The sequence below is a fragment of the Psittacula echo genome (assembly GCF_963264785.1).
Source record: "Psittacula echo genome assembly, chromosome: 3".
Taxonomy (NCBI): domain Eukaryota; kingdom Metazoa; phylum Chordata; class Aves; order Psittaciformes; family Psittacidae; genus Psittacula; species Psittacula echo.
The window spans coordinates 34,182,920-34,201,768 of NC_137736.1; the positions used below are offsets into that span (position 1 = coordinate 34,182,920).

An 18,849-nucleotide genomic window follows, 5' to 3' on the forward strand; every position below is an offset into this window, starting at 1 on the left:
AGATGAAACTTCTTGTGTTTTAGTTTATGGCCAGTGCTGCTCATCCTGGGCACCACTGAGAAGAGTCTGGCACCATCCTCCTGGCACCCACCTTTGCAATATTTACATGCATTATATCTCAGTTTGCTGGACTAAACATACCCAGCTTCCTCAACCTCTCCTCATAAAAGAGATGCTCCAGGCCCCTCATCATCCTTGTGGCCTTAATGCCGGTACCCACAATATCCTAACAAGCTGAGTAGACCAGAAGCAAAAGCTACCAGAGAGGAAAACTCTGGGAGAGACCTTGAAACCCTCCCACCCATAACGACACGGACCCTCAGCACCTCCCCCTTATCCCACTGCCTCTCCACCCCACCTCAGCCGCCCATAGCACACACAACCCCCCCCCGCCGTCTCTACACCCACCTCAGCCACTCGCAGCCCCCTCTGCCATCTCTACGTCCCCATCCCACCGCCCTTAGCTGTCTGGCCCTGTCGGAGAGGCTCTCCATACACGTGACCAACAGCACTAACGAACCCCAAGGGAAAGCTGCAGGGCGAGCCAGGTATGCGGGCACACCTGTCCGGCCGCAGGTGTGTGCATGCGCAGAGTCGAGCTCCGCGCGGGGAGCGGATAGCGCTCTCCCCTCAGAGCGCGGAGGGAACGGGCGCGCTTGGATTGCGGTTGTCTTTCTCCTCAGGGAGAAAAGCAGAGCGGTAGCCGAGTCCAGGCTTCGGTTTCCACTGCGCTCCCCTTCCCCGGGTGCAGCGAGTGGCGAAGCCCGCGGTTTCACCCGAGGCCCGCGTCAGTGTGTGTGCGTGTGCGCGTGTGTGGCAGTTATTAGCCCCCCGCTGACTGAGGGTGACAGAGCACTGGAACACGCTCCTTATGGGGGTCGTGGAGTCTCCCTCTCTGGAGACATTCAGGGCCCGCCTGGACACGTTCCTGTGTAACCTGCTCTGGGTGGCCCTGCCTTGGCAGGGGTTGGACCAGATGATCTCCAGAGGTCCCTTACAACCTTAGCGGTTCTGTGATTTCTGGTGGTGGAGCTGGGGCTGAACTGCCATGTCATGAGCAGCAATGGGGGAGCTGCTGGTGGAAGGTGAATGTCCAGAGAACAGAAGCAGGCAGCAAACTCGTTTAGGGTGGTTAAACCACATCTTCCTATGACTGCTGTTGTAGCTGCCACTGAACAATGTCACTCACCACTGCCCATTCTTCAATTCTTCTGTTTATAGTGTTGTTCTTTTTCACTAAACCGTAGAGTTTTCAATATCTTTCATGCCAAACACAGGTACCTTTACAGGTAAGAGTGTATTAGCTGGAAACATGTGCCACTGAGAGCTGGAAGTCTTTGCAGCCACGTGTAGGAGACCACACACATTCAGTTACTGCTCCCAGACTCTGATAAGTATTCTGTACAACCAGAATTTATGATTCCTTGCAAGCATTAATTGATTACAGCAAGTTCTTGCTCAACTTGAATTACTTCTTAAACCACTCTTCGTTTTGATAAAATGCTTACACATAATTTCTAGACATTTTTTAAAGTAGGTAGACTCAGAAATCCTGACCATACTGTGAGAAGACTGTAAATTTAGGAGGAAATCTGTGTGCGCTGTGTAATTAAAATGACAGCTATCCCCTTACTAACTAGAAATGCTCGCAGGGGTGACTGAATAACTTTAAAACAACAGCAGTAAATAGAGCTCTCTTTTTCCAAGACCTTTCTGCCAGGAACAGCTCATATCTCTTTCAACCCACTTCTTACTTAAATAACCACACAAGTATATCATGCCTGGAGGAAAACTTAGTGCATGTTGGGATTTGCATGTATTTCATGGGAAAAAATGTAGTGGAAAAGGGAGGAGAGTGAATGCGAAGTAGGTGCATTTGCCTTTAGGACAAAGTTTCTCATTTTTCTCTTTGGTTATGCAATCTAAGCTCTTCTTGTTTGCATCTTTAAAAATGTAGCTTTGTCACTGATTCCACTGTCTCTTCAGCAAAAATCTTGTGTGTGTGTCAGCATGGGCTTCAGGGAGGGCAATAAAGCCACTGTTTTTTACTTTTTAAAACAGACACAGCCCCAAAAAGAACCCACTCATGCCCAAACACCCCCAATCTCTGTACCCGTATTTACTTTGAAAATCAATGCTGAATTCTGTACAACAACTAGGGCCCTTGGGCACAAGTGCCATTTGTACATCAGTCAGATGATGTTATTTACTCCTTTGAAAGGTCAAACTAGGGTGTTAACACAGGCACGGGTGTGGAGAGAATGGAAGAGCTTACATATGCAGTTAATTTATTTTTCTTACCTACCAGCTAGTATAATGGATTGAAAGCCATTCTTTTTTATCTCATGCTCCTTGGCAGTGCAAGGAGTGAGGCTTAGAACTTCCCAACCCTTTCCTTTAATGAGCTGATTTGATTTTTTGTTTTTCTGATTGTAAAACACTCCTCTTTATTCCAGTGTCATCCCCTTGATGACACTCTTGTGCCCAACTTGCATCCAGATGTCCCATAAGTCTATTCTGTGCATGGGAAAGGACAGCCACTGTTGAGGAAATGCTGCCCACAGCCTTGCTTTCTCTCTTCCCCAAAGCGATGAATGTGGACCTACTCCGTTCTCGTATCATTTGAGCATCTTACTCTCTGGTTTCTGCATGTTGCTGCATATAACACACGAAGCGTGTGAATTCAAATTTAATTTACTCTGAATTTAATTTACGGCAAACTGAGCACACACTAACACTTTCCCCTATACAAGTAACAGAATATAGGTTCTGCTAGGAAAAAAACCCAGCACCTGAATGCAGTAACAACTAATATTTAGTGAACAGTGCTGCATCCACCACAATTTACCACACGGCTGGGTACAGCAGGCAAAGTATGTGTTCTCTCCCGCAGTTTTTAGCTATCCTTCTAATCTATTTCATTGCTTCTCAGCTCTTGGTTTACTCTTTCCCCCCAGTTTTGAATTTGTCTCTTGACATGAGAGGTACAAGTCTCCGATACACTGCTGTGAGCTCTGTGAAAACAGCCAGCTGTGTCAGTAAGAAGAGATCCTGCAACCAGCATGTGGCTTGAGGGGAAGGCTGGCAGAGCTCAGCTGATATCTGCTCTTCTTAACAACACCCAGCGTTATCAATCCCTATACAAGTCATTCTGGCAAATGTGCCAGGGCATGTACCCGTCTGTCCTCTCCTTCCTTGAGCTAGCATCAGGGCAGGAACCTCAGACTCCTGTAGGCAGGAGAAGAGCAGAAATCTGTAGTAAATTAGTTTTGTTAGTTTCTCCTATTTTCAACTCCTCATTCTGTTATTACATTTTTTTGTAGTCTTTTAAATTTTGCTACACTTTGGGACACTGTAAAAACATTTTAAAATCAAAATTTATGAATAAACATAAAAATAGAGGGAAGCACTCAACTGACAGCAAAATCACATTAGAACATAAAAACTTGGCTTTAGAGGAAATAAATCCCCAAACTCAGTTTTTTAATTGTTGCTTTGCTGCTATTGTACCTAATAACCAGCTTTTCAAAAGGGTTAGCAACTAAGAAGGCACTGTGAATGCTCAGAGCTGTTCAGGGGTATGGCAGAAAGACAACAGCATTACACTTCAGGTGTTGATGAAATCCTGGTGCCAGGGATGAGACTGAAGCCTCCTGGACCAGCCTCACCTTCCCTGCCACACTCCAAGCAGACCCTCTCTGCCTCCTTCAGCTCAGCTCTTGGGAATTTAAGCCTAGGATCAGTAAGGTGGACTCTAAAAAAGCAGTCCAGCGTGTTGGCCATCGTTAGCTGTACTGCAGGGGCTTGGCAAGAGAATCCCGTCTGAACTGAACTGAACTGGCACCTCAGCATCCAGGAGGGCAAGTAAATCCAGAACAGCTTCCTCATGGCATTTTAAGGCAAGAAACGTGTCTTCCAACCATGGTTACACTGTAAGGTGAAGTACCTGTGGCTTTATACAGTGTTCCAACATTTTTAATCAAGAAAATTTAACAGCTTCTTGCCATTTACAGTGCAAGTATCGTAGTAGCATCTCAGGACTGAAGAGAATCATTCTAAGCCAAACACAATAGACAAACTTTTAGACAAAAAACAATTGACAAATGCAATAGAAACACTGTTTTCCTTTATCCTGTTGCCAACCTGGCACTTTGGGTTTGCTATAGGGTGAAAGCCTATAGCATGTGAAAACAAACCTCAGTAACTGATGTCACAGGTGCAAGCCGCTCCGCTCCACGGCCTGTCTCCAAAACTACTTCAAGCAGAGTTTGCTCTGCATCATGGTACAGGTCAGAAGAATCCTCCTCCGGTGTTTTCTTCTTCCTTTATACTAGGTGAGCCAAGGCACAACCACCATGAAAAAAAATGGCAAAAATACAAAAGGTTAGAGCTTTTCCAAAAGGTATGCCTATATCAATAATAAACGTCAGGACAAAACTAAATTGGAGTGACATTATTATTAATTTAAATAGCACAAGGAAATCTCATGACTGAAGACGAATTATTCACACAGCAATACAAACAAAGCTATTTACCATATCCATTTTCATGTAGTACCTATAGTTTTCATATGATTGTCATTTGGATATATGGCATTTTTTCCATTCCTAGTTTTCAAGATGAGAAATTTAGGCATCTTTATGTGCGCATAACACCAGCAAATCATTCTGACAAACTGACAGAAATTTCAGTTCTAGGAAGACATTCAACCGTTACCTGCCTGTTAACTTCAAACAATTTCTGGACCAAAAAAAAGCTACACAGTGCAGCTGGTTAAACTGACAGGAGACTGGTAGTTTTCCACAAAAACACTTTTCATATTGACATATCCAAAGAAAACTTCAAATTTAGACAGCATAACAGAACTTGATACAGTTTTCCTGAGAAAACTCACCATAAACCATAGACAACGATTCAATCTCTTCTGCTTTCTGTTAGTACCCAGTAACAAATGAGAGAATAAATATTTCTGTGTGCTATCCTGTGTTTCTGTAGGATGTACAAACCTCCATGAGATAAGATTCAGCTTTTTGCTTTTGAACAGGATAGATTTAGGGTAGATATAAGAAAGAAATCCCTTACTGTGAGAGTAGTGAGGCACTGGAACAGGCTGCCCAAAGAAGTTGTGGCTGCCACATCCCTGGCAGTGTTCAAGGCCAGGTTGGACAGGGCCTTGAAGGACCTGGTCTAGCGGAAGGTGTTCCTGCACACTGCAGGGGGGTTGGAACTAGATGATCTTAAGGTCCTTTCCAACCCAAACCATTCTGTGATTAGAATCATAGAATCATAGAATAGTTACGGTTGGAAAGGACCTTAAGATCATTTAGTTCCAACCTCCCTGCCATGGGCAGGGACACCTCACACTAAACCATGCCACCCAAGGCTCTGTCCAACCTGGCCTTGAACACCGCCAGGGGTGGAGCATTCACAGCTTCCTTGGGCAACCCATTCCAGTGCCTCACCACCCTCTCAGTAAAGAGCTTCTTCCTTATATCTAATCTAAACTTCCCCTGTTTAAGTTTGAACCCGTTACCCCTTGTCCTGTCACTACAGTCCCTGATGAAGAGTCCCTCCCCAGCATCCTTGTAGGCCCCCTTCAGATACTGGAAGGCTGCTATGAGGTCTCCACGCAGCCTTCTCTTCTGCAGGCTGAACAGCCCCAACTTTCTCAGCCTGTCTTCATACAGGAAGTGCTCCAGTCCCCTGATCATCCTCGTGGCCCTCCTCTGGACTTGTTCCAACAGTTCCATGTCCTATTTATGTTAAGGACACCAGAACTGCACACAATACTCCAAGTGAGGTCTCACAAGAGCAGAGTAGAGGGGCAGGATCACCTCCTTCAACCTGCTGGTCATGCTCCTTTTGATGCAGCCCAGGATACAGTTGGCTTTCTGGGCTGCGAGGGCACACTGAAGCCAGCTCATGTTCATTTTCTCATCGACCAACACCCCCAAGTCCTTCTCCGCAGGGCTGCTCTGAATCTCTTCTCTGCCTAACTGGTAGCTGTGCCTGGGATTGCCCCGACCCAGGATTCACAGAAGGCCCAGTGCCCTCCCCCAGTGCTTTGGAGCTCCCAAGCCTTTATTAACACAGTCTGAACATAGAGATTAATGTACACGGACACCCTGCAGTGGTGCCCAGTGTGCATCTGCCACAGGCAGGGACATTCCCTTGGGCCTCCTGGGCACAGGCACTGCCTCAGGCCAGCACTCCAAAGGCCTTTCTCCAAAGGATGCTGGGTGAAGCAGCAGCAGCAGGGCTGTGGTGGCAGGGCTGTGGGGGCCCTGTCACCCCTGTGTCATAGTGCCAGCACCCACCAACACAGCATCACAGTGCTACGGGGCAGTATAAGGCAGCGTCCTCCCATGTCCCACTGCCAGAGTGCCTGGCTTTGCCACCAGGACAGAGCTGGCAGCCTGAAGGCATCCAAGAGGAAGTCCTTGAGGCACTGGTGGAATTACTTGGAGGGGCAGAGGGGGGAAGACTGCCCGAAGCTGCAGGAGGTTCTCTGCTGCACTTCCAGCTCCTGGAGGGGCCATGCTCACAGCTCATCTGAGGATGGAAATCCTGCTTCAGTCTTTGGGGAGCTCGCTGCCCTCATCTTCTGGGGAGTTAGTGGCAGTAGCCATAAGAAATAGGATCCACAGATGGCCCAGTGCCCTCCCCCAGTGCTTTGGAGCTCCCACTGCCAGGCACAGGAAGGATTCAACCCCAGGGTAGATCAGGCCAGCAGCATTTTGCTGTTCTTGGGAGCCCCTCAGATGGCTCCAGGTGGAGGCAGAAAAGGCAGAGCCAGTGTCCCCTTAGAGGCATAACCAGCCCGTGGACCAGGAGCCGGTCTTGCTCACATGCTCGTGTTGGGGTCAGGAAGGAATTTTTCCCCGGGGCAGATTGGCACCCGTCCCCGGGGTGTTTTTGCCTTCCTCTGAGCACTGAGCATGACCACTTGTCAGGGCTCCTCTGGTTCTGGTGCTCTGGGTTATCGCCTGGTGCTCATGCACCACGAAGGTGGCCCCTCGTGTCCTGCAGCTGGGGGGGGAAAGGCTTTTTTGCCCCCAGGATGGACTATCAAGTGTCCCCGGGGTTTTTTGCCTTCCTCTGCAGCCGAGCACAGCCCCTTCATGGGGCTCCTTTGGGCTATTGTGGCCCAAAGGCAGCTGCTCGTGCTCCATGCAGGTGGCCCTCGTGCCCCACATCCGGGTGGAGGCAGCCTTCTGCACTCCCAGGGTGGCCCCAGTGTGGCCTCGGGACTTGCTGCTGTCCTCTGTAGCACTGAGCACCACCCCCAGTCAGGTCTTCCCTGGCCCTTTCTGGATGGGTTCTTGCGCTCCTCTCACACCACCATAGCACTGCTCCTGCCCTGGCTTTCCTTTGTCAGGCTGCAAGGGATGCGTTATCCTGCTGTTGGCTACGCATGTGCATTGTGTTAATGCTTGTGAGCATCAGCTCTGAGGGATTCAGAAAAAGAAACAATAATCTAAACTAAACTAGGCTAAAATTAACTAAACTCAGCTAAACTAAAATAAGATAAATAACTTTATTTATAAATAAATAAAATACACTTTCCACCTTTAACCTGATTTGTGTCTTTTGAAGTGCTGAAACCCCCTTGACTTCCTAATGTTTACTCTAAACCTCCCTGGGCTCAGCTCTGAACCCTTCCCACACGTCCTATCAATGGATCCCAGGGAGAAGAGATCAGCATCTCCCTCTCCATTTCCCCTCCTTGGGAAGAGCTGTAGAGAGCAATGAGGTCACCCCTCAGCCTCCTTTCCTCCTAACCAGACAATCCCCGTGTCCTCAGCCGCTCCCCACAGGACACGCCTTCCAGCCCTGTCACCAGCTTTGTTGCCCTCCTGGATGCATTCGAGGACCTTCATGTTCTTCCTAACTGGTGGGGTCTAGAACTGTACCCACTACTCAAGGTGCGCCTGCACCAGCACTGATTACAGCAGGACAATCGCCTCTTCCCCTTTTTTTTGTTACTAGCTCCCAGCTCCCTGCCCTCCTCCTTTTCTGTATGCGCTGTGATGGACGCTTGTGGCCCCTGCACAGTTTGGTCCCGGAGCAAGCAGCCCAGCTCCCTCTCAGCTTCCCTGACATCTTTCAGCTGCTGACAGCGTCCCGCAGCTCAGCCCCTGCTGGGGGACGGCCTCCACCAGAGCACCGAGAGCAGCCCTGCCCGTTGCGCACCCTCGCCTCAGGAGAGCAGTGCAGGCACTTCCTGCACCCCGAGCTCCGCGCTGCAGCCTCCCCTCTCACCGCCTCTGTCCGGTGCCGACGCTGCCCCCGCCGGGGCAGCCAGAGCAGAGCTCCCGGAGCGGGCCCCGGCCTTAAGGAGACCTCTCGCTCCCCGGGGCGGGTTTTCCCCGCTCAGGGCGGGGCCGTCCCTCCTGGCACCGCCCCCTGTGAGTCCCTGCTCGCCTCAGCGGAGCTGCGGCGCCTGGGCAAGGCCTGGCGAGGGCTCGAGGCTCCGTCGCTGGCTCTCGCCGCTCAGAGCTGAGGCTCCGGGAGGCGGGGTTTCTCCTCGCTCCGGTGCTGAAGGCTCCTCTCTGGAGCCGCTCACCTCGGGAAATGCACCACGGTGCACAGCAAAGCTCTGCTTGAAGTGGTTCTGGTGACAGGCCATGGAGCAGAGCAGCTTGCACCTGTGACATCAGTTACCGAGGTTTGTTTCCATGAGGGCTTTTGCCCTATAGCAAACCCAAAGTGCCAGGTTGGCAACAGGATAAAGGAAAACAGTGTTTCTATCGTGTTTGTCATCAACTCGGCTTGGAATGATTTTCTTCAGTCCTGAGGTACTTCTATGAGACACTGTGATTTGAGAGAAAAAAGAAAAAAATACGTTCGCTGCGTTGAGGATCAGGCAGGAATGACACTGGTAGAGAAAGGGTTCTGTACCTTGATGCTCCGTTACTTCAGATCCCACGAGCCACAGACAGCATTCAGTTAAGTAACAGCCTTAGCAGTAACATTGACAATACATAGGGCAGTGCACAACGTCATTCCTTTGGCTCAAAGTAGTTCCAGTTTGTTGCTGAACAGTTGTTACAGAAAATCTCCAGCACATGGCTGAAAACAGTGACCTTCACATCCTGCGGTGGAAGAAGCCAGTAACAGATTGGCGGAGGAAATTTAGATTGCACATCCCTTACGTAGTTTTGTTTCTTGTGCAGTTTGAAATGGCGTCAGTATAACTTTGGTATTCATCTGAGAAAGGCTTAGCTGGGAGAGCAGCTGGCAGTCACTGCTCATCCAAGGTAAGCTCTGTCCAACAAGTCATCAATTTCCAACATCTCCAAACAAAATCTGTTTGAGACAAAAATCAAACAAAACAATGTTTTCAAGTTTTTCATGTTGCAGCACACCCAAGATGCAGTTGTGTTCTCATAGGGATGTTAGTAACAGCAGTAATAATAAAATCACACCAAGAGATGATGAGGTACCATAGCAATGGTTGCAGGGAAAGTCAAGATCATTTCAGAAAGGAGTGCTCTGAGAAGATCAGCTTTTAGAAACCTCTCCATTGCCTGGCCTAGACAAAGCCCTTCCAGTGGTTATAATTTCCCCTTCTAAAGCAGAACGTTATTTAAGACTTTTTATAGTAAGAATGGTCATCCACTGGAACAACCTCCCCAGGGACATGGTAGATGTGCCATCCCTGGAGGCATTCAAGGCCAGGCTGGATGTGGTTCTGAGCAACCTGATCTAGTTGAAGATGCCCCTGCTCATTGCAGGGTGGGACCTCTGAAGGTCCGTTCCAACCCAAACTAGTCTATGATTCTATGACATGGTAGAGTCGATGCGACTGGACAGGGTGCTAGGTAATCTCACCTAGGGCCCCTTTCCCAGAGAAGGCTGGACCAGATGATCTTTCGAGGTCCCTTCCAGCCTGGGCTGGTCTGTGATTCTATGAGCTTGGGAATACTGGGAGACTGAAGAGAGACATTTCTTCTCTGTGTGACCACCACCATAGTCACAACCAGCATCTGTGTGATCATTCCTTTTGAAATCCACTAGAACAAATCATCACCCAAAGAGTAAGGTGCTGACTTGCCTAAATGGGATTCACACCGGAGGGATGAATCACACAGGAGGCAGCCTAAGAGTACTGAATACCAGAGAATCACATTAGGATAAAGAGGTTTTGTGAAGTCAGAGAGGACTCCATAATGGCTGATTACCTCCATGTGCAATTCTTATCAAATAGGCAATTACACAGTGAAATGACTCAGGTTGATTCACTGCATCATGAATGCTACTATCACTAGTGCTAACACAGAACAGATGTACTCACTCTGCAGCTAAAGCAAAAAACCTCTCCTTTCTGAAAAGCTTAATCACCATTTACATATGTCTAAACAAAACCCTGATCTTTTAGAAACTCTGTATGCAGCACTGTAACCCTCCATGCATATGTGTACATATATAAATGTATGTTTTTAGATGTTATCTTTTATTTACCATAACAACTTGACCTAGGACCTATTTGATTTCCTTCCCCCCCCCCTTTTTTTTTTTACCCATCTAAAGTACCCTGCCAAAAGATTATGTGCCTTTACAATTGGGCACCAAACACAGTGATTGGGGGCCAAGGGGGGGGGAGTTTCACGTACTTTCAAGAACACATACAACATATTTCAAAAATAAAACCTAGCTTCCTCTTAACCAGTGGGTTTGTTGTGAAGGGACACTTGTGCACAGGACAGCTGATGAGAAACTTAACTGGCTCAAGCCAGCAACAAAATCCTGGTAATAGAGGGGCATAAAACCGTATTTCTCAGGATGTTGGGATGCCAATAAAATTACAGGATCTCACAATTTGTCTGAAAAGGATCTGAGAAAGGGAGAAGGGGCCATGGAATGAAAAATTCTTTTTCCCACACCAGTAAAAGTTAATTTCTTTGAGATATGCATCCCTGTCCCGTCAAATATAGGTCCCTGCCATGCAGACATTTTACAGACTTACTGACATTTACCTACAAGTAATTCTGTTCCTGACACACAAAACCTGTCTCCAAAAACCCCATTCCTACACATTCTGTCGCAACTAAACTTTACACAGAGCCTAGCATGGTGAGCATCTGGACACTGCTATGGCACCAAGAAAACCACTGCAGATTAATTTTAATTAACATTTATACTTTGGAAGAGTTTGTTGTAGCATTTATAAGGCATCCTTCAGGGGTCAAGTAGCCCATGTTAATACAGACTTTCAAAGCTGAAGTCATTCCTACTCATATTTTTTGCAAATACATAGAACATTTTCATAAATACGATAGGCACAGACAGGATTTTTACAACCATCAACCTATCTTCAGTGTCAAACACAGCAGCTGCTTTATCCTCAGCAAAAAGCTTTAGCATGGTTCTGTGGCTCAGTCTGCTGCCCCAAAGCACCTTGTTCTTCAGCTACAGCTGGAAGTACAGATTTGCCTTTCAGGATTCCAGGCAGCAACATTTTTTATGGATTTTTTTTTTTTTTTAGTTTATTCCTTTTTGATATGAGCTGCTTTTTCTTTGTGGCAAAGATACTATCTTCTTCACATGCAAAAGTCCACACTGCACATCAATGTATGGAGAATGGAATGAAAGTGTATCAGCAACAATGTATTTGACCCAACCCACTATTTTTATCCCAGTCATGCAAACCTTGTCCATTATACACTAGGGCATGCTGCCTCCGTGTGGCAGAATATGCTTCAGACATTCTTTGTTCCTGCGTTTCATGCAACCTTGTGCGTGGCTATAAATTTTGTAAATCAGTTTTGGAAACAGAAGGAATAGAACCCATACATTATTTCTGTGAGAAAGGGCAATATGGGGATGAAAAAAATAATTAATCATATTGATACCAGTGCTTTTCACTCAAATACTCACCAGGAATGCACAGTACAGTACAAAGGCTATATATATATGTGTATATATATATAAAAAGAATGCTTTCTCAAATGTTTATTACGTGATGAAAGAATAGTATTTGAAGAAAAATTCACATCCTGAACTTGATCAAAGGGGACTGCCGGCTCTTCAGGCCTAGTAGCTAAGAGAAAGACTGAAAGAGCTCTTTGAAAAATTACATAAAACTGTATCACATTCTTTTTTCAGTTCATAATTGGTTTGATTCAAACTTGACTAAAGACCATAAAAGTTGCTTTACCATTAGACCAGCTATCTGATTAAGGTAGCACTAACACTGTGTTATGGGTACAGGGTTTTTACCATGACTAAAATGGAAATACTTTGTGAAATTGGTATATTTTCTTCCACACCACACTCACCTCCACCCCGAAGCCCCAACCTCCACCTACTTTATCAATGTTGTTAGATACAAGACCTAAAGAAGATAAAAAAAAAGACAATTACTCTGGTGCCCATTTGTGTCTTTACATTTCAGTCTCCATCAGCTGACCGCAAATGCATTCCACCTCACTGTGAACAAGGTCATCAGATGTAATTTCCAGACTGGAACGAAGAGACATGGTATGGCTGAAAGGGTTTTGTAAATCACCAATGTTGTGATATTTAGGATCTCCCTGCTTTGGTTAAGATGTGTTATGATCCTTTTGTCAAATCTCAATCTTACTGCATAAAATACACAGTGCAAGGAGGTGCTAAATTTATGGTGAGATTTGTTTAATTTTTCTTTTTTTTAAGACAGTGCAAGGTCTGGAGACAGTGTGAGAATATCAAGGTTAGGGTGCTGCAGGGTGCTATGCCAATTTTAGCTTACATTTCATTACATTTGCCCATCTCTGTTTGGTATCCAGCAAACAATCCTATTAGAAATTTTCCAAAGTCTGTGTGTTTTTGTCTCTGAGTACTGTCCATTTTAAAATTTGTCGAAGTATAAATTAGTAGCTATACATCTGTTGTTGTTGCTCTGTTTGAACCTGTTGCTGTCCTGACTGCTGTTGCGTTGGCTGTGCCTGGGGCTGCAAGACATCAGTCTGAGGCACTGACCTCCACGTCAGAGGATGCTGTTCTGTTATCTGGTTCCCTAGAGGAGCAATGGAGTTCACCAAGGTGGTCAGGTTTATAAAATGGGCCACAGACTGAGGATTGGCTGCCTCTGGCTGCGGCTGGATCTGAATGTCATTTTGGCGGTTGTGCAGCATGGCGGAACCACTGACAGTGTCAAACGTCACGGTGAGAATTGAGTTGTCCAGCTGTAGCTGGCGTTCAGGAGCTGTCAGATGGCCCACAGCCACAGGCTGGAGGTTTGTGAACTGGGTTCCAGCTGCTGTTGTAATGGGGGTAACAGTGATATTTGTCATCCCGACAGAACTGGAAGGGGCTGTGACATTTGGGTCGCCAAGGGTCACCACCACCTGAGGAAAAATAGAAAAGTAACTCAGTCTTGTATCTTGCAGCTGACCACCATATATCAAGCATTAAGAAAGATCACCTGAGTGCTCATGGGCTCAGATTGCTACTGCCAGCAAGAGAAGTCATACACATAGAGAGGAACATAGAAAGCTTGTAATATAACAACTTCCACAGAGAAATAAGAACGTTATGGGAGGCAGGCATATTCAATATTCAAAACAAGCAGCCAAAGTAACTTTCACACTTTCAGTCACAGGCTCAGCTAGTTAGTGCTCTGGCAAACAAGGAGATGGTAACACCAAAGGAAATGAAAACAACCATAAGGAGCTTAATGGTCCAACTCCTTGTTTTTTAAAAGTCCATGTTCACCTTCATGTTACCACAATTTATCATATTAGCTCTAGATGTTCCCATCACTTTTTTCTGTTTGCTATCAGGAGAAAAGAAGGGCTATCCCTCTTAAGCACAGCTGCTACCCATCACATTGCTACTGGAGCTCACCTGCTGGATGCTCTGGACAGCTGAATTAGTCTCATCTCCAACATTCCCCGTGAATTCACCTTCCTTCTCTGTGTATTCACTGAAGGCAGGGTCCTCAGGCACTTGAGCTTCCTCCTCCTCACCTGACTTTTGTTTTCGTTTCTGACCACGTTTAGGAGCTTTCATATGCTGTTTCCCTTCTGGTAATTCTCCCTGTTCCAAGGCTAATTCCGGCTGCAGAAACACATTTTAACAGCACCCATATTAACCAATGAAGCAGATAACAGCTTGCATCTGCTTATACATGTTAAGCTGGGGCTGACTCTTTAAAAAAGCGCATTCCTTGCCCATCAGCCTGTGCCCAGCTATGTTATGTACCAAAAAAGTAATGTCCCCACTTCACCATTCAGTAGGCCGGGAACCTAGCTGCCACCAGAATTCTGCAATAAGTAATTTACCTGAACAATCCCAATTGAGGAGGCATCAATGGTAGTAGTCTCTGGCAGCTGCTCTAAATCATCAATCCTCACCGACAGAATCTGTAGGCAAAGGGGTATCTGCTGGTTAACTGCAGCAGTTCAACAATGACAACCACAGTCAAACAATAAAGCAGTGCCCTAATAAATCCTGTCACAAAGCAAAAATGATGCAATCTAACATGTTACACATATCATTTAATACAAGGACATTAACCATGGCTTTAAAAAAAATAACCTTTTGGCATCTAATATTTTCCTTCTTGCTGAAAACCAGCAAAGTTTAAAGACGACAGTAGAAGAATATGTTGATTTTCATTGTCTAGATAGAACACAAGTGATAATTCCACAGAAAACAATGTGTTTGAAAAAGTATTATTTTAGCATTTCTATTTATAAACCTATCAACTGTGTCCTACTCCATTATTTGCAGCTGAATCTATAAATCTCAGCTTATCAAAGAACTGAAACAAATTGCCCTCTGGATTGCAGATATATAGCTGCACTTTTAATCAAAAAATCAATAAAGAAAGCTTTTTGTTAACTTCTTCCCCAGCCATCATGATAATAAAATGTTCATAGCAAAGCAATACTAACGATAAAAACAAAAAGCCTCAAAGGGAACAGACAAGCCTCAGTCAACCTAAACAAGAAATGCTGAGGAGAAACACAATAGCTATTCAGAAATTTAGAACACAGAAAAGAACCCCTTTGGGTTAGACAAAACATGCCTCTAATCCAGATTCTCTGCAGTCAGCATTCATCTTTAATACTAAGAATAATTTTGTATCATCAGCAGATGCTGCCATCATGTCTCTATTCACCACCTCTTTCAGAGCACTTCTGAATACAGAGAACACAATGGGGAAAAAAGAATCAATTATACTCACTAATGGATGAAGACAAAACAGGAAAAAATATACATTTAAGCTGGGGCAGCAAAAGAAAAGGGACTTAAATAATCAGAACAACTTCAATTTTAGGGGCTGACAATTGATATGTTCACTACTGAAACATAACATAATGAAAGGGCTGATTCAGTTAAGTGCATGCTTAACAGACACTTGCTAAAACTCCAGACTAACTCACCTCTGGATGTTTACGCCTCATATGTCGACTCATGGACGCTCTTGTAGAAACCTTTGTCCCACACAGCTGACAGCTCTGGGCTTCTACCTTATCATGAGTAAGCTGGATGTGCTTCTGCAGCATGTAATCAGTGACATACTTCTTATCACAGACTGAACATGTCCACTGTTTTCCTACTGGTGGCAGATGGAGGGAAACGCTGTTATCAACAGCCCCCAAAGATGAGGATTGTATTGTCAGCATCACAACAAGAGGAACAATTTTATGTTGGTAACATGCTGTGTAACACTAATTCCAAGACTTGCAAGTCTACAGCAAGCCTAGGAACAAAATTAAGATACTGTCTTTGGATACTGTTTGGAAGAGGGTTTACCTGTATGAATCAACTTATGAGTCTCCATTGTATTTCTTTCACTAAACGTCTTGCCACAAAGCTCACACATGAAATCTTTGATTCCTGCATGAAGAGCACATTTAGCATCAGAGTGAAAACAGTTTAGGGTATCTGGGACAATTCCAAGTCTCATATTACTAAAAAAATACTAAAGAAATCACAGCCAAATAAGAAGCACCAACGCAGCTTCACCAGCTATTTTTATCTAACCCATGCCACCATATCTGTCAGAAAATGAATCCAAAGGAAACTGATGTGGGAGGTAAAATTCTGTTTTCATTTTCAGGAAATGAGAACCTGAAGACTAACTTAAAACAAACCAAACACTCTAGACCTATCCTAGATCAAAGCAACCTCTCTTACAAAAGCAAAACACAAATGCATCTAAACTGTGTATTTTCATTGCATATCATGTGGTCTTGACTGACAAAAAGTCAAAATCTCACTTTTCAAAAAGCAGAATATGTGTATTTTTTATTAGTTTTCCTCTACTCCCAGACCATTCTACATTAAGAGTTCTTTCAGGAAGGATTTAACTGATTCAGTGCAACTTCTGTACATCTTTAGAGACCTCACCTGTGTGTCTTTTGTAATGCTTCAACATGTTGACTTTCTGTGCAAATTTTCGGTGACATTCCTTGCATTCATATTCTTTAATCCCTTTGTGAAGTTTCATGTGGTGACGAAGTGCATGTTTTGTCTTCATTCCTGTGAGACAAAGGGTACAGCGTGACAATTAGTCCATTGCTCCCACCTTAAAGGAGAACTCAGTATGAACATGTTGTTAACCAAAAGCTCTAAGATTATATTTGCTGTGTGTCCACAATTGCATATTTTTAATTGTTTAGGTAGCAGTGTACATTATCATTATTATTTCAATTCCAGAAAAAAAGCTCTGGAAAACATCTAAGTAACCACTGAGGAAAAAGCAAAACAGCAGGGACAAGCAAAGACAAGACACCATTAGAGACGTCAGACTTACTGCCTGCCACTGAAATACCAGTTCAGATTTGTTCAAGTTGTAACACGAACAATTAAAAAACTCAAAGCAACCTTGACTCTTTAAGCTCTTACAGAGAGAAATTACTCTATTTCTTAAGCCTGAAAACAACCTAGAATGGAAAAATTAACTTGTATTCACTTTTGTACGCAAATGTATTGGAACTCAGTCAGGCAAGGGCTCCTCCACCTAACAGAAGCAAATTTTATCAAAATCAGTTTTCGCTTGCAGGCTATGAAACTAAATTGTATAAAATTAGGGATAGTTTATGCAACCATAAGGCTTTTGATTAATACAGTTTCTACCTCTCAAATCTGCAGGATTTACAGCACTCCAAGGACCTTCCCAATATTCTAAGAATGGAAGTTCAATTCTGAAGTTTAATTCAGATATTCACCTGCTATTCAGTATCACAATTAATGGAAAATGAGGCATTAGACATACCTTTGCCACATTCTGCACACAAGTATTCTCGGATATTATCATGGACTCGCATATGTTCTTTTAACATGTCTTTTCTAGCAAATGATTTGCCACATTGCTCACAAGCATGACTTTTTACACCTTAAAAATAAATTTGAAAGACAACATAAACAAAAAAAGATGTTAATGAAAAATGTGCATCTCCTAAAATCTGACTGATCTGGTGAATTAGAGGGCAACAATCCACCTATGTTGTCAACCACATCTTTCATGCATATAGTAGCTCAAACTGAACCAAAACACTTTGGAGAGAGAGAGAAAAGCTGGCTTTTTCTGTGAAATCTTAAAACAAACAAATGAAAAGATAAAGCCTGAGGTAGGAACATACTGAATAGCATGAAATAATAATGAGCTGCTAAAAATGATTTTGCAATAGCAGTTTTCAGCCTGAAGTGAGAAGGTAGCATGGATAAGAGTTTGGGAAGAACAGAATTCAGAATTAGGATTTGTAGCAGGTGAATCCTGCATATTATTAATGAGGATCCTGGCTTGTGTACCTAGACCAAGTATCTTCAGTAATACTACCTGCTTTAGAAAAAAAGCACAAATATAACATTTATCTTATTGTAACTTACAGTAAAAACACATAACTTGCTTCCTCCTGAAAAACATAAGGCAGGCACTGGCAACAGAAAGTTCTTTTCAATACTGATAATAATAAAGAAACACAACATCTTTACCTGTATGTATAAGCTTATGTCTTTCCAGATTTCCTATACTGTTAAAGATCCTTCCACAGATTTCACATGGATGGATGTATCTGAAAACAGACACCAGAAACCATGATTCTTTCCTTGAGACAGGGGTCGTTTTCAGGCATTTCTGTTAGTAACTGTATGTCATTTAGAAATATTTATTACTACGAAAGTTCTCTGAAACATAAATTTATTTTTTAAAATGAGGCTTAGGAAACCCGTAAGTTCACTGCAAGCTTGGAGCAGTCAGGCACTGCTAAATCTTCAAATGATACTCTTTAGAAAGTATTCGCCAAAATCATAGATTTACACTTTACGAAGACCAAACTGGAAGGCCATTAACTAAGCATCCGTGTGAAGCGAATCATTAGTGATATATATTTAAAGCTTTTAGTAAGCATTTTAACACCCATTATACAGTTTCAGATATTTTAGTACAGCCCAATTCTCTACAAGCATCAGGTGGCAGAGCCACTGTAACTTCAGAAAGATAGCTTCACTTATCAGTCCAACACATCATCTTACTTCTGCACATTAGGATCAGGCAGGTTTTCCCGATGAATGACCATGTGCGCATGGTAAGTTGCCTTCAAGGCAAAACGTCGGTTGCAAATGCTACAGCCATAGCCTTTCTCCTTGTGCACGTCCATGATGTGCTTCAGATACTCCTTCCCTCTGCCGAAAGTCAACTGCAGAATGAACCAATAGTGAATGAAAGGGGAAAAATGTTCTTGGGAACAGCAACAATCTAGCAACACATTATGAGATCTAGAGTCAAAGCTAGCAGACAAATACCCTGTGTATCACTATATGAAAAAACTGTGAAAGCTGGATTTAGGCTTGAACCCCTTTGGCCATTACAAGCACACTGCTACAGGACATTAGTTAACTCATTTGGAAAAC

General features: G+C 44.2%; 1 protein-coding gene across 6 annotated transcripts in view; it reads right to left on the reverse strand.

Moving 5' to 3' along the window:
• Nucleotides 1-4,237: 4,237 nt before the first annotated feature.
• The window catches only part of PRDM15 (PR/SET domain 15), a 50,313-nt gene continuing 35,701 nt past the window's right edge, over nt 4,238-18,849 (reverse strand). For 3 of the 6 annotated variants that reach the window (XM_080612462.1, XM_080612461.1, XM_080612465.1), the window contains 10 exons: nt 18,472-18,635; nt 17,932-18,011; nt 17,213-17,332; nt 16,345-16,476; nt 15,748-15,831; nt 15,375-15,550; nt 14,268-14,348; nt 13,831-14,043; nt 12,367-13,331; nt 8,532-9,309 (listed from right to left, as the gene is read on the reverse strand). In XM_080612462.1, the coding sequence (XP_080468588.1) occupies nt 12,855-13,331; nt 13,831-14,043; nt 14,268-14,348; nt 15,375-15,550; nt 15,748-15,831; nt 16,345-16,476; nt 17,213-17,332; nt 17,932-18,011; nt 18,472-18,635 (1,527 nt within the window). In that variant the 3' untranslated portion in view covers nt 8,532-9,309; nt 12,367-12,854. Of the gene's footprint in view, nt 4,331-8,531; nt 9,310-12,281; nt 12,338-12,366; nt 13,332-13,830; nt 14,044-14,267; nt 14,349-15,374; nt 15,551-15,747; nt 15,832-16,344; nt 16,477-17,212; nt 17,333-17,931; nt 18,012-18,471; nt 18,636-18,849 lie in introns of those variants that run through there. The other 3 variants (XM_080612460.1, XM_080612464.1, XM_080612463.1) reach the window with 3 other exon arrangements.